General features: G+C 45.0%; 1 protein-coding gene across 1 annotated transcript in view; it reads right to left on the bottom strand.

Moving 5' to 3' along the window:
- Positions 1–8,104, bottom strand: part of LOC138259284 (inositol-tetrakisphosphate 1-kinase-like) — a 123,075-nt gene extending 114,971 nt beyond the window's left edge. The window contains exon 1 of the mRNA XM_069206903.1: positions 7,470–8,104. Coding sequence (XP_069063004.1) covers positions 7,470–7,621 — 152 coding nt within the window. The 5' untranslated portion in view covers positions 7,622–8,104. The remainder of the gene's footprint in view (positions 1–7,469) is intronic.
- Between the last annotated feature and the right edge of the window lie 7,560 nt (positions 8,105–15,664).

Here is a 15,664-nt window from a genome sequence, read left to right as displayed (position 1 = left end):
CACATGGGACCACCTGGCAGCCACAAGTCGGTGTTTAGAGTGGCGCTGTCCCTTCAGAGACAGTCTGATCCAAGAACTCAGAGCCCTCGAGCTTCCGGGACTCGTAGATTTGTTTATTCCATTATTATTTAAGAACCAGGCTACAAAGAAAAAACGTAGACCTGACCACCTACTCGCACACTGAACCCGCGAACTTGGGGGCCACAAAACTGTTGTGGAGTCTGTCTCGAGAGCCTCTTGGTTCAGAGGGAACCTCTGCTTAGGTCCCACACTGGTTAAAGATGTCTCTTGAACAGCAAGGAAATCTGCCGTGTACTCATCATAACTAACAAAAGATGCACTGTTCTTCTGGGAATGTCTAGTGCTTACTGGAGCACGGTGGGGTGCGCGTGGCACTACATAAAACTCTAGACTATGACATAACAAATATTTCTCCAGTTCGTTCAGAGACAACCCTTCAATGAACCCTTAGCACGGATTAGGATCAGAGGTATCCATTCCACCCGTGAGTAATTTATTCAGCCCGGGCTACCTTTAATTTATGGGCTTCGTAGTCCTATTGAACACTTTACAAAATAAGCACAAGTCTCGGAATACAAATAAATAACCTGAACCGGGTAAAGAAATGTTACCAATGTGCAATAGTGAGCCTAATTACACTGTTAATGTTTCTGGGAAGAACAATTGATCCCTGTTAGTGCCTGACAGCTGGAGGGCAATAAGGCTACTGGAACCTGCCACCCAAATCTCATCTACCACGCTCAAATACACACATCCACTGTCTCTGTGCAGCTTGTGTACCTGTCACTGCACACAGATAACATGCAGCGAAACAGCAATCATTAATGCCAGCATTATAAGCATTCTGATTGGCTAAAACGATCGCAAGGATCCATAAAAGGCGTCAATGGTTAACATCCAGGTGATTGTTTTGATTGCTGTGTTGTGTCAAGGTCCTTCTGGGCCAAGACAGTGAACCTAGACATCAGGTTACAAGGGCCTGTGGGGCTTGGACGCCAAGAATAATATATGATAAGTAGCCATGGGTTGGGCCAGGACTTTCTGCATTGTTTACTGCATGAATGTACACGAGGTTCATGTACTTCCAGATGTCCGTTTGCAGAAGGACAAGTCAGAAGCGTGATGAGTATTTCTAAAGGGATGGAGTTGGGGTGTCGGAGACATATAAGGCTTTAATTAAAAGCCATCTCTCCTTTCTCATACCTTTAGCATTCACATATTATATTATAGAGTAGGTACTGAAGTACATACTATAAAGTGTTTCCATAAAATCCTTGATAAGTACACATAGTCACAGGATCAAGTTGCTCAAATTTATCTGTTTATTCATCCCAGTTTCCTGTTCCTAAAAGGCTTTCTCCATAGAAGCAGCTGACCCATGTTTCGTCCACAGGACTTCTTCAAGGTTAAGGATGCCACCATTCCAAATGTGAAACAACTCAAAGACAGCACTATCTGATAATCTTAAAAAATGTTGAAATCATGGACAGGGTACGCCATGCCTAAGCCAAGTGGGTAGGAAATTAGTAGCTTTGAACAGCCACTGAGGCAACAGCAGCCCTTGCCAATGCATTACAAGGATGCTGCTGTAAACGTAAAGGCATATGTTCAAATGTCCGAGTGATAAATGTGGACCATGATATACCCGGAGTTTGTGATAATCTGACTATTCTAAGCAACTCATTTTCGCCTCACTTAACTATGCTGTGCAAACACTCAGCATAGCCACATTTTTTCTGATTGACTTATTTTAATATTCAAGGCAGAGCATTTACTTTACGTATTGAAAAATTGCCCTTTTAAATCCACCAAGCAAGCACATGATTTCATTTTGATTTGTTTATTTATTTAGAGTTTTATAAATTGCGAACATAATCCGAAGGTATCTGAGTGCCTTACAATAAAATTACTATAATTTACAGGTAAGTTGTAACCCAAGGTCAGTTGAAATTTACTCATTCACAAGGTCAACTCCAATATGTGGAAAATAAGCTTTTGAGCTACCTTAGTAAAATACCTTAAATGTTCTTTTCGCATTTCAATTTAGAATAATATCAAGTTTATTTTTTTTTACACTATTCAAACAGCCTGATGGTCTCTTTACGGCACCAATAAAATAAAATCTGGGCATAAATCTTTTATGTTCTTTCATATCGTTTAATTATCAAAATATGCACGTTATAGCATGGATGGTGTACTGCCATTTGATGGAGTTTGTTTTGACCAATGACTTTGTGTTTCACCACTGCGCATATTAGTTGCTCAATGTTCACCAGTAGCACATGGTATGTTTTGTTCAGTTTAGCCGCCTATGGGCTTTGACATTGCATTAGTCATTACATTCTGTATTCTGCCTATTGGCTTTGACATGGCATTAGCCATTACTTTCTGTATTCAGTTGAGCCGCCTATGGGCTTTGACATTGCATTAGCCATTACATTCTGTATTCTGCCTATTGGCTTTGACATGCTGTATCCAGTCTAGCCGCCTATTGGCTTTGACATTGCATTCCTATTGGCTTTGACATGATGTATTCAATTTAGCTGCCTATTGACTTTGACATGCTATTAGATATTCTGCCTATGGGCTTTGACATGATATTATATATTGCATTTTGTATTCAGCTTAACTGCCTATTGGCTTTGACATGATATTATACATTACATTTTGTATTCAGCTCCGCTGCCTATTGGCTTTGACATGATATCATATATTACATTTTATATTCAGCTCAGCTGCCTATGGGCTTTGACATGATATTATACATTGCATTTTGTATTCAGCTCAGCTGCCTATTGGCTTTGACATGACACTAGACATTGCATTTGATATTTAGGTTAGCTGCCTATTGCCTTTAACATGACATTGCATTTGATATCTAGGTTAGCTGCCTATTGCCTTTAACGTGGAGTTAGATCTTGCAGTTGAGAATCCAAGCTGTATTTTTCCAAGCTGTGTTTTTGCACCAGAGAACCAAGATGTTTTTCTCACAGTAGACTAGACATGATAAGAGAGAGTACATGGGTGTTGTTTTCTTCGCTTGAGCTTGGGAACAGGAGTAGTCTTGGAGACCTGGCCAGTCTCCAAAAGGCTTGCTCAGTTTCCCAGGTCTGAGAGGAGGGGGCACACCTTTGTAACGAATGACACAGGCTGCAGAGATTCAGATTCGAATCTGCCGGACCTCGTGCTGGAGCTTGGCGCCAGCTGCCAGCAATCCCGTGTGGGTAGATGAATCTCTTTCTCACGGCTGACAGGGGGTCATCAGCTTGCAGACCTTAGAAAGATGAAGCTGTAAATAGTTCCCACACGGTGAAGTATTTGTTTTGCTTTGCATTCAATATCTTATAAATATAACCTGCTGTGTATATTGCAAACTGATATATTTTGTTTGATTAACGCGGGCTTGAAAGCTACTAATTCGTCATTCATAAAAATTGTGGTTGGGGAAGAATTAACAACAATAAAAGTCTTCTTTGAAGTGCATTTCTGGTGTGTTATGTTAGTGCTTAGAAACTAGCTAAGAGGAAAGCACTACAGATGGTGCTAATCAAAATGAATATATAAGTTGCTTAGTTAGTGATTTTGACGTGCGGTGAGGTATTTCATTCAAGGCTCTTTTCCATTGGGCATTATGCATGTTGTGTTGTGAGTTGTGTGGTGCTTTTGTATACCACACAACTCACCCGGTAGAGTATCCTGGCGCTGAAGCAGGAGCCGTATGGGCTGAGCCTGAGTTGGGGCTAAGGTTGGGGCTGTTTCTTGCTAAATTCAAGAACTATGGAGGAGGCTCTTATGTGCTGGTGCAGATCGTTCCAGACTTTAGGCGTACAGGGGGAGATGGCACGACTGCAAGATCTTATTCTGAATCTATGGGAGCTTGAGTCCAGCTGCTCAAAGGTGTCAGGTAGGTGTGTGAAAGTTTACTGGATTGAGTTACGTGATGCCAATACTGTGTGAGTCGTTTGGGAGCGAGTAGATAATCTCCACTCTTTGAGGTGCGTGGTGATGAGTGTGCGGTGGGAGGATGAGGGGTAGGCTGAAGAAGAGTTTTATATGGTCTGGAGTCTTCTGGTCAGATGGATGTTGATTCCAGCATTGCCATAGTCCAGCTTGCTGGTGATGAGGGCTTGGGTAACGGTTCTATGATTGTCTGGTGCATGTGAGTAAAGAGACCCTACAGGGCAAATTGATCTCCCCTCTCCATGGAACTGCTCACATGCACTGGGCCCACCCAGAAGTGTAGACAGGGTGTCACACGCCCCAATGTAAGGAAAGAAGTGGAACCCATGTATGATATTTGAGTTATAAATTACATGAAAAAAACGGGGTTCAATGGGCCCCACGAGTCCTGGGGTCCTGGTGCCACTGCACTTGATGCACCAATAGTAATTTCAGCCCTGCCCAAAGACACCCTCTCCTCACAGATTTCCTTGATTGAGGGCACTTTTTGCTCAAAGACCCACTTTGGTTCAAGACAGTCTGCATCCAGAAGGCTCTGCATAGATGGTGCCTGCTTAGTTGCACTCTCTCTTCAGAGACAGTCTCGGATCAGAACAGTCTGTCCCGTTGCGAGTGGTGCGGCCGCACCGGGTGTTGACCTGAAGTGGGGGGCGCTGACCTCAGGGGGGCGCTGTGTTTAGAGCTGACTTATGAAACTTGCCATTTAAAAGCACCTGCTAAAAAGTTCCTTGTGCCTCCAGTTTTCCACAAACAATTAAAATGTCAGGATACCGCTTGGGATTTTATATTCAAGCTAGGGAAAGGGATGGAAGTTTTGTCTAGCGGCAGCTTTGACTCGCCCTAAAGTAGCGCAGAGGTTTAACATGCCTGTTGCAAAGAACAGAACTATATTTTGTGTGGATAGCTGAGTGAATACGTAAAGCCAGCCTTTAGGAGAGCTTTAAAACAAATAAATGTATGTGAAAAGGGGCTTCCTGAGAGATGAGGAGCACGTGTATGAGTGGTAGTGAGTGAATCCAAGGAGATGGTCATGGGGTGGGAGGGGCGCCAAAAAAAGACTGTTGCACAGGGCGCCACCAGTGCTAAAGGCGGCCATGGTCTGTCCAAATAGGCCGCTCAGATGAACTTTCAGTTTGAAGGCAGGTCGTGGTCCTAGGCAGTCTGTTGAGATCTTCTCAGAGACAGTCTGTGCTCTCAGACCCGGGATGCTGTGCTCAGACACTCGCTTCCAAGTACACCGGCGGTGTGTGCACGGCATCGACTATTTCCACGGACAGCCTTAGTATAGAGACAGTCAACGTGAACACACAGCTCTTGCGAGATACAGCCCTATTCTAAAGAGAGCCACCCCGTACAGTGACAGCCGCCTGTGCCCTCACATTCTATGTGGAAACCAGGACAGTCAAACACAGCCCGAAATACGGCAACGGTCCAGCTCGGAGCAGACTGTACAGGACACAATCCCGCAGTGCTTTAACCGAGCTGCTGGGTGCAGGTGGGGCCCACCTGAAATCATTGTTGGGGACCTGGGGGTATTACCGAGTCTTGGTATTGGGCACTCCGATATTCAATGGTGCCAGCCGCGGAGTTCTGGGCAAAAATTCGAGTCCAGCACTTATTATTTTACAAATTAAGCACAACAGTCACTGTACTGACCCTGCGTGCGCGCGTGACTGTGGAGAAGTGTGGCTCAATGGTTAGAGCGGCAGACCCTGATGCAGAAATCTGGCCCGGGACCAGGGTTCAATTCCTGCCTCGGTGGGTCTTGGACTCGATTTCCTCAGAGCTAATAATTCTCGCATTGGTGCCTCATCTAATTCATGGGTCCCACTCTGTAACTCTGGGCAATAGCTTGCTTAATCTCCACAACGGCCCCAACAGCGCTGGGATGCCTGGCTTCACCTTGGAGGTTCTCCAGGAGTGGGCACCTCACAGGGAAAAGCCAGGAGGGGTTCCACAGCGGTATGCGTACAGCGCCTTGAGACCCTAAGGGTGAGTACTGCGCTGTACAAGTACGAAGTTTACAGTTTACTGACACGTGTGAACTACAGCGCGTGGAGTCCATCACTGTCGCTCCTGGCTGTTCTGTGTTCACAACGCGTTGTGGGTGTAGTGTAGAGACTGTGCGTTTATTGTTCGGAGACAGCATGTGCTGAGTGCAGGAACGGTGTTTAAAGAGGCGGCCCTACCGTCCGCACAGTGACAGCCTGAAGGTGCCTTGGCACAGACGGCAGCCTGTGTAGTGACAGTGAGTGGCATGACAGCCAGTGCAGTCAACGTGCTGGATGTCAGTCTATGGAATGGCAGCGTGTGGGGCAGGCTCGGATGTCAGACAACAGCCAATACACCCGGAAAACGTACTTACAATCTCTACCGTGACAGTGTAAGCAGTGCCAGCGTTAGAGGGACAGCCTCCAAAGCGGCATTCTGTGCACTTACAGTTTACAACATGACAGCCTGTGACATGACAGTCACAGCGTGTACTGGAAGTCTCTACAATGAGAGTGTATGTGGCGGAAGTCGCTGAAGAGACCTCCTGTGCAGTCACATTCTATTAAAATGGTGATATCTGCTGTAGTGACAGCCTGCGGCATGACAGAACAAGCACACTGCTGTTAGACAGCCTCTGATGTCACTGTCTGTTCCGAGGCAGTCCGTAGAATGACAGTGTGTTTAGGTACATTCAGTGGAGTGACTATATAATGATGTATAGTGCACCCTATGACATGACAGTCAGTACAATTATACTGTTTATAGGCAGTCTCTAATGTCTGTGTGTGCCATGGCAGTCAGAGTGACGGTCGCTACAGAGGCTTTTTGTGTAGTGACTATAGAACGAAACCCTGTATAGTGCATCTCGTGACATGACATGTACAGTGTTTATAGTCTGTCTCTAATGTCACATTGTGTGCCGCGGCAGTCAGTAGAGTGGCAGTCTCCACAGGGGCAGTGTGTACAGTGAGTATAAAATGATACCCTGTATAGTGCATCCTGTGACATGACTGTCAGTAGAGGTACAGTGTTTATACTCTGTCCCTAATGTCAGAGTGTGTGCCGTGGCAGTCAGTAGGGTGACAGTCTCTACAGGGGCAGTGTGTACAGTGACTATAGAACGATACCCTGTATAGAGCATCCTGTGACATGACATGTACAGTGTTTACAGGCACTCTCTAATTTCAAAGTGTGTGCCGTGGCAGTCAGTAGAGTGTCAGTCTCTACAGGGGCAGTGTGTACAGTGACTATACAATGATAACCTGTATAGTGCATCTCGTGACATGACATGTACAGTGTTTATAGTCTGTCTCTAATGTCACAGTGTGTGCCGGGCAGTCAGTAGGGTGACAGTCTCTAAAGGGCAGTGTGTACAGTGAGATTAAAATGTATGCCGGTAGGGGAAGAGCGGCTATCGGCAGTCTCTGCTCCAGTGTGTGCAGTGGCCGCCCGTGCAGGGACAGTCTGTAAAGTGACACTCGGGGGGTTACAGGTACCTGCAGAGCTCCTCGAATAGATGGAAGTTCAGCTTCCGTTTCTTCTTCTCGTTCAAGCAGTATCCGATTCGCCGTCTCCGCCTGCAGGTTGGCATCGTGAATGATCCTGGGGCCCCAAAGCTGAGTGTCCGAGACTCTGGCCCCCTGGACATGCAGAGAGCCTGGGTGTAGCGATACCCTGCACACTAACTACCAGAGCTCCAAGAACTCACTCAAGGCGCTCGTTATTGTGGAGGTGTGTGTGTGTGCGAGTTTGGGGAGGAGGTATATATGTATATGGTGTGGCCTGCCCGCTCGTCGCCTCTGTACTAACACTTTTTCAGTTCCATGCCCCCGCCCCTCTACCCTAGGTCTCTGACAGAGAACCCCTAATCCCTGTCCCACACCTCCTGACTCATCTCGATCCCTCTGGCGTCTGCACTCGCTTTCTCTCCTCAGGGTTTCTTTCACCTAACTCTTGGCGGCTCCCTCTCCTTCATCGGTTCTCGCCCCTCCCTCCAGGAGCCCTGTACCCACTCTCCGGGTTTACTTCAGCCGCCCCAGCTTGGGTCCCGGCTTCCCGGGGTCTCCGTCCCTCCCCCGGCAGCAGGGCTCGCCCTCTGAGCTCGGCTCCCGGAGAGCTCCTGTCCCGCACAAGAAAGGGGAGGCGCACAGAGGACCAGCCCTGCTCAGCTGATAGCCATAAATATCGATCCTTGATTGTGATTCTCTTCTGGGTGCAACAACCTCTCCCGCGTGCCACACGTGCATGAGTTTATTATTTTAGTATTTTTTTCCCTAAAACCGCCTAGTCATAGGATATAATTCTTATACCACATTTACCACCCAACAGCATAAAACTAAGACAACGGGGCTGGACTGAGAGCAGAGAGACAGCGCTAGGACACGTAGGCAAAAACAAAACAAGCATTGGCAATGACAACAAGTCTGGTTTGAATGTGCTGCACCATGGATTCTCAAAAGCATTCAACTCACTCTGCATTCAAGTTGGCACACCTCTGCACTTATACAGACACACCAATCGCCTGCTACCACCGAGGCCCAGGATGTTTCCCGTGATACTTGAGCAGTAATGACTACCATTTCAATTGCGAATGACACATGACATAGCGATCCTGGTTTCACTAATTAAAACTGTTTACCCTGCGCAGCCCTGCCAAGCGCATGACAGTCTCAAAACTTATGGGCATGTGTGAAAAATATCATCACGAGTTAGACAAAGTCAAGATGAATGGCTCTTGGCAGGTCTAATGAAGAGGAGCTTAAATCCATGTAAAAACAATAATATGTTTAATAACTATCTTTTAAAAATATATAGCTATTCTTTAGATCTGCTTAACAATTGTAAATATTACCTACAGATAAATAATTATGTATTATTCTATGTTTAACATGTATATATGTCACTGCATAGTTTTCATATGCTATTTAATCAGATGCTTATGGATCTCTGTTTAATGTATCTGTCACAGTATGTAAATATTATCATAACTATTTTATTTACAAGTGCTTCACTACTGAAATGTTGAGTGTTGAGAACGGCCCTTTCTGCAGGATTATCCCCAAACATTTTGCCTTCCTCCTCCTATTTGTCTGACCTTATTTTTGTTGGGTTTAGGTAAGTGCACGTGCTCTCTTCCCAAAATGTAGTATGTTTGGCTTACACCTGTTTGGCATATTTAATTTACCTTAAATCCTTGTAAAGTGGTATACCATATACCCAGGGCCTGTAAATTAAATGCTGCTAGTGGGCCTGCAGTGCTGATTGCGCCATCCACAGAAGTAGCCTTTGAAACATGTCTCAGGCCTGCATGCACAGTTAACTGCCACATTAACTTGACATTTCAAACTACTTGCCAAGGCCTAAACTCCCCTTTTACTACACCTAAGTCACCCCTAAGGTAGGCCCTAGGTAGCCCTATGGGGAAGTTGCTGTGTATGAAAAAGGTAGGACATGTAATTTCACGTTTTACATGTCCTATCAATCAATCAATCAATCAATCATGGATTTGTAGAGCGTGGCTAATCACCCATAGGGTCTCAAGGCGCTGTTGTGGGCGTGTTGCTCAGTCGAAGAGCCAGGTCTTGAGGTCTTTACTGAACTGCTTCAGTGATGTGGTCTGCCCGAGTTTGAGAGGTAGAGTGTTCCATGTCAGGGCTGCTAGGTAGGAGAAGGATCTTCCTCCTGCTGTACTGTTCCGGATCGTGGGGACTGCTGCAAGGGTGAGCTGGGAGGAACGGCAACGTCTGTTGGGTACATAGAAAGTGAAGCAGTGGTTGAGGTATGCTGGTCCTATGATCTGCAGTGCCTTGTAGGTGTGGAGTAGGAGCTTGTATGTGATGCGCTTGTTGACTAGGAGCCAGTGTAGGTCTCTGAGGTGGGAGGAGATGCAGCTGTGTCAGGGGATATCCAGGATGAGTCTGGCTGCTGCATTCTGGACTCTTTGGAGTATTGATTGAAGTTTCTTGCTGATGCCAGCATAGAGTGCGTTGCCGTAGTCCAGTTTGCTAGTGATGAGTGCATGGGTGACTGTCTTCCTCATGTCGGAGGGAATCCAATTGAAAATCTTCCGCAGTTGTTGGATGGTGTGAAAGCATGACAAAGAGATGGCATTGACTTGGCGGGACATGGATAGAGAGGAGTCCAGGATGATGCCCAGGTTGCTTGCGTGGTCTGTGGTGGCTTTCCCAGAACTGTGGGCCACCAGGAATCATTCCAGGCAGAAGGGGTGGAGCCGATTACAAGGATCTCTTTCTTCTCTGAGTTGAGCTTGAGGCAGCTGGCCCCCATCCAGGTGGCGACTGCTCTGATCCCATTGTGGAAATTTCTCTTGGCCTGAGCAGAGTCCTCGGACAGGGAGAGGATCAGTTGGGGGTCATCAGCGTAAGAGGCTATGTTTAGCCCATGTTGTTTGGTGATCTTGGCAAGTGGGGCCATGTAGATTTTGAAAAACTTCGGGCTGAGAGAATATCCTTGGAGCACTCTGCAGCATGTCTCTTTGGGTTTTTGACGTGAAAGTAGGTAGTCTGACACTTTGTGTTCTTCCGATGAGGAAGAACCTGATCCCATCCAGCACTTTATCTCGGATGTCAGCGTCGTGCAGTCTATCGCAGAGGGTGGAATGGGAGACAGTGTCAAATGTAGCGGACAGGTCAAGGAGGATGAGTGTGGCCGTGCCTCCGCGGTCCAGTATAATGCGGATGTCATTGGTGGCGGCTAAGTGTGCAGATTTAGTGCTATGGTTGCTTATGGATCCGGATTGGGATGGGTCTAGGATGCTGTGTGTCTCGTGGAATTCAGTGAGTTGCTGGTTAATGGCCTTCTCCGTTACCTTGGCTGGAAAATGGAGCAGAGAGATGGGTCTGTAGTTCTTCAGCTCCGTAGGGCAGGCGGTGAGTTCCTTGAGCAGCGGCTTGATTTCGGCATGCTTCCTAGTAGTGACAAATAGCCTATTTCATTTTTCACTACTGTGAGTGCTACTCCTCTCCTTTCTTTTGTTATAGTGCGGCGGAGCTCTCCGGCCTTACCCGGAGCCTAATATTACTGAGAGCGCCGATGGGCTAGGGCCTTTGTTTTCTTGATATGTATGGGTGTCTCTCAGACAGTGGGCACTCCTGATAATGTAGTTATGGGGTACGAGTGATGTAGAGTAATCAATGTGTATTTTCTGTCTGCTGCACGTAAACTGATACTTCTATAATGGTTACTGCTGCATCTATGGTGGCATTTTATTCCTGCATTATGTGCAAAATATTTCCTCATGTAGGCCAGTTTTCTTCCATTAGCAGAGTGCCAAATCCTGTTACAGTACTTGCATGTTATGCCTACTCATTATGACGTCTGTCATTTTGGTCCAAATTTTATAAGCAATATCATATATATTTTTGTGCATTGTGTGTGGAATCTCTTTTGTGGTGTATTCATTTTGTTCTGTGTGAGTGTGTTGTACAAATGCTTTACACATTGCTCATGGGGATACGCCTGACTGCTCTGTGCCAAATTACCAAGGGGTGAGCACAGGTTATCTTTGGTGCATAACTTACTTGCCCTGACTAGAGTGGTGGGGATATGCCTGGCTTAGTGCATACCGTAGCCATCCAGAAACCCCATTGCTAACACTGAGGAAAATATCAAATAAAAATTAATATAAATATTATAAAAATGCACAAATAAATTAGCTTCAAGTACAGTAACATTTGAAATTCTGAGTTTAAACAATACCACTTTAAATCTCCATATATTATCTTCCCTATACATGTATGTCCTTTCTATGTACGTATATATTTATCACTTCACTCCTACTGTAGAAGGAAAAAAATAAAAATAAATCTTCTACTCTGTCCAATGCTAAACTATTCTATGTCTTACCCTGTACCTCTATCAATATAGCCTCTACACCCACTGTCTGACTCATCCCAAACCTCATTCTACTACTATGATCTTCAAAATAACCATTTTCAGACTTTTTCCTCCTCTATTCTTCCTTGGTTCACCCCAAATCTCATATTACTACTATGATCTCCCAAACAACTCTTTCTAAATTCTTTCCTCATGTATCCCTCCTTTGACTCATCCCAAACCTCATTTTAACATTATGATGTTCCTAATCCATTTCTAGAGACTCTTCCCTTTTCCATCTCTCTTCTGTTACTCATCCCAAACATCATCTTACTACTATGATCTTCCAAATAACAATTTTGAGACTCTTCCCCCTTCTATCCCTCCATTATCCTATTCAATCCAGCGTACAGACTCACATGTCCACCATTCAAATTAACTCATATTTTTTATAGTAATCCACCACTAATCCTTTTTCAGTTCTGGGGCAGCGTGCTACTCATTTAAAAGTTTGTCAGGGTTAGCAAGAGCTATATGAATACAATTACAAAAACACCCTCCCTCCACTTACTTTTTGTTTTAAACTGGGATTTGTCTGGGACTAAGCTGAACAGCTGACTCTGCTGGGTGGGAAAGCATGCAGGAATAAGCAGGAGGAAGCCACACAGGCCAGGCAGTCAGGCTAAGAGGAACACAGCATGGCATGCCAGGTTGGCTCGGCGGCACAAAGGAATCCTTCCTGATCCTGGTCTAGGGCGGTCCACGTAGTAGAAAAGAACAAAGGAGGGAATAAACCCCCAAAATAAAAGACTAAAAGATATGAGTGCGGGCCAAAGGAATGCCAACACTCCCACCCAGTGACTCATGATGTGAACATTGATTGGCCACAGTCTGTGGGAAGCAGGTCACCAAGTTGATGCAGCAATTCAGAGGGCAAAACAGGGCCGTCATAGCTTGCATGTATGTGTGCTACACAAGATTGACAGCCCTGGAGTGTTGCTGTGGGCAGGCCACACACCTCATTAAGGAAGGGGGGGGGGGGTGATGTGGATATCCTCACAATTCCCTCAAAGCATCATGCACAGGGCAAATTTTAGCAGAAATGTTGGCAATCCACACAACTTGGTTTCTTCATGCGCAGCAGGGTTAAATATCACCCAATTTTACGAGAATTAGCCTAATACGGCAATCTGTAGGCTCCTCCATAAATCAGTTTCAATAGGGTGGCCATTTTGGCTGAGGAGGTAGTCCCCCTTAGACAGTGGTATTGCAGCATTATCGAGGGTTTTCCTTTCATGCCAATGCCTCGTCACTTTTTAGAGAAACCCTCCAAAAGGCAATAGGAGTGCAATACAAGCACTCTTAGAGAATGCGAGCGATTTCTGCCAAATAAAATCTTGTAAACATGACTTCCAACTTGTGGGCGGAGCCAAAGCTCGTCTCTGAAATACTCATGAAAGCTTTTTTAGATTGATCTCATAAGCTCTAGAAACAGTTGCTCTGTCTAGCCAGACCTAAACATGGGCCACCCAAAGGTTCTGGGGATGGCTGGGGAGCAACTGGTTTTGTGGGAAAGGAATAATAGCGGGACACCTGAATTTATCATTTTGTACTGTGGCATTTGTATAGCACTCATTACCTGAGTGTGGCACTGAAGTGCTTTTTTGCATAGGTAGCAATCTGTGCTGCACAGAGTGTGTGAATGGCAAAATGCTGTGGTCGCTTTATGCTAATATGGCAAGCATTTTTATGTGTTGCGTGATGACCACTAAGGTGTGGTTTCATGTTATGGGACAACGCTCTTGTCGACGTGAAGGATGAGAGAATGTGAGAGACAGACGTGCATTTTATAATTTTGAGGAATGCTGGTAGCTCTGGTTAGCTCTGCAAGTCCTGTTAATTTTGTAGTGTTTTCAAGCCAGTGTTATCTGCCAGTTATGGCTAGAGAGCCTATTGATCTTGGTAAGGTAACAAGTCTGGTGAAGGAGTGGAGAGTCAGAGATCTGCCCAGAAGGGTAAGCAAACAAATGTGGCGAAGGAGTGAAGAGTGAAAGATCTGCACAGAAGTACTGTGCTACAGTCCTATTTACAACTGATAGTTTGGGTGTCTAGCTATTTTCCAAGATGTACTGTATGTTCACTCTTTTCTATCACTGACATTATAACATTTCAGTTCTTAGAGTATGCGACTAATTGGGACCTGCAGGTTTAGACTATGTTAGAGTCCTGCAGTGACCAGCAGTGTAGCAGTTTGCACTAAACCTGTTCCATTAGTGTTGAGTTACTTATTGTATCAGTGTACTCCAATTGCCAGCAGGGTTCCACAGGATCTTTCATAGATTATATACGCCTGCCCAATTATTGATAGGATTCAAATAGTGAGTTTGTATATGATATCATATGATGACACAGAGATTATATCAGATTGAGATGGGGAATCATTCAAATAACTATAGTTATGATTGCTCTATGTGTGGTTGGAAGTTAGAGATAGACATTGCTTTCAATGGTAATGATTTGAGAGTGGGGACTACGGTTTAGAGTCCTCTATATTAAAAGACATGAAATAGATTTCAGGTGTTGAATGTTAGCTGATTTTTCAATTATTGGGTGGAGAGGCATAATTTGAGGATGGTTTGGCTTAGTTATTTTATCCTATTAGTATGCCGAGAACATTGAGGGTCATGGTGTGCGGACTGTTACCGAGATAATGGTAGGGGATCCTGTGTCTTTGTTCTTGCTGTGGTCTGCTTACTGGGACTGTCCAATAGCTGTTAGTCACACTTCTACTGATATATGGGTTGTTGTTTCTGTGTTTTTTCCCATCGTTAGAGGTAGAGATAGTTATTGCAGGAAAACCAGGTTTTCACCTCCCTTCAGCACTGTGTGTTTCATAATGCAACAAATTGTAAGTGTCAAGGGGCTCTAGTACTTGGCTTCTTGGAGAGAGAGAAAGCAGATTTTCCTGTTGATTTCTTATGATAAGGTGGTATGACGATCCTAGGCAGTAGCCTAGAAAGTGGAGTCCTGTATTGTCCATATTTCTGATATTTTATTTGTAGGTATAGGTGTTGTTGGAAATGGCCTTTTTTGCAGGGTTATCCCCAGTCTTTTATGCCTCCTTACTCCTATTTTTCTGACCTGTTTTTGTTGGCTTTAGGACTCTGGGCGCTTTACCACTGCTAACCAGTGCTAAAGTGCATATGCTCTCTTTGTAAAGTGTACTGTTGATTGAGTTATCCATGATTGGCATATTTGATTTACTGGTAAGTCCCTAGTAAAGTGCACTAGAGGTGACAAGGGCCTGTAAATCAAATGCTTCTAGTGGGCCTGCAGCACTGGTTGTGCCACCCACATTAGTAGCCCTGGAAACATGGATCAGACCTGCCACTGCAGTGTCTGTGTGTGCAGTTTTAAACTGCCAATTCGACTTAGCAAGTGTACCCACTTGCCAGGCCCAAACCTTCCCTTTTACTACATGTAAGGCACCCCTAAGGTAGGCCCCAGGTAGCCCCATGGGCAGGGTGCTGTGTAAGTTTACGGTAGGACATATAGTAGTGTGTTTTATACGTTGTAACGGTGAAATACTGCCAAATTCGTTTTTTACTGTGTAAGGCCTATCGCTCGCATAAGTTAACATGGGGGCTGGCTTTAAATATCCTTAAAGCGCAGATTCCCTTTGCGAGCAGATATAAATGTGGAGTTTAGGGTCTCTGAACACACAATTTAAAAATACATCTTTTAGTGAAGTTGGTTTTTAAATTGTCTGTTTGAAAATGCCACTTTTAGAAAGTAGGCATTTTCTTGCTTATACCATTCTGTGGCTGCCTGTTTGTGGATTGTCTGTCTGGATCAT

This window comes from Pleurodeles waltl, chromosome 9 (assembly GCF_031143425.1).
Source record: "Pleurodeles waltl isolate 20211129_DDA chromosome 9, aPleWal1.hap1.20221129, whole genome shotgun sequence".
Taxonomy (NCBI): Eukaryota; Metazoa; Chordata; class Amphibia; order Caudata; family Salamandridae; genus Pleurodeles; species Pleurodeles waltl.
The sequence above is the reverse complement of the archived record's forward strand: the minus strand, read 5'-3'. Positions and strand labels throughout refer to the sequence as shown.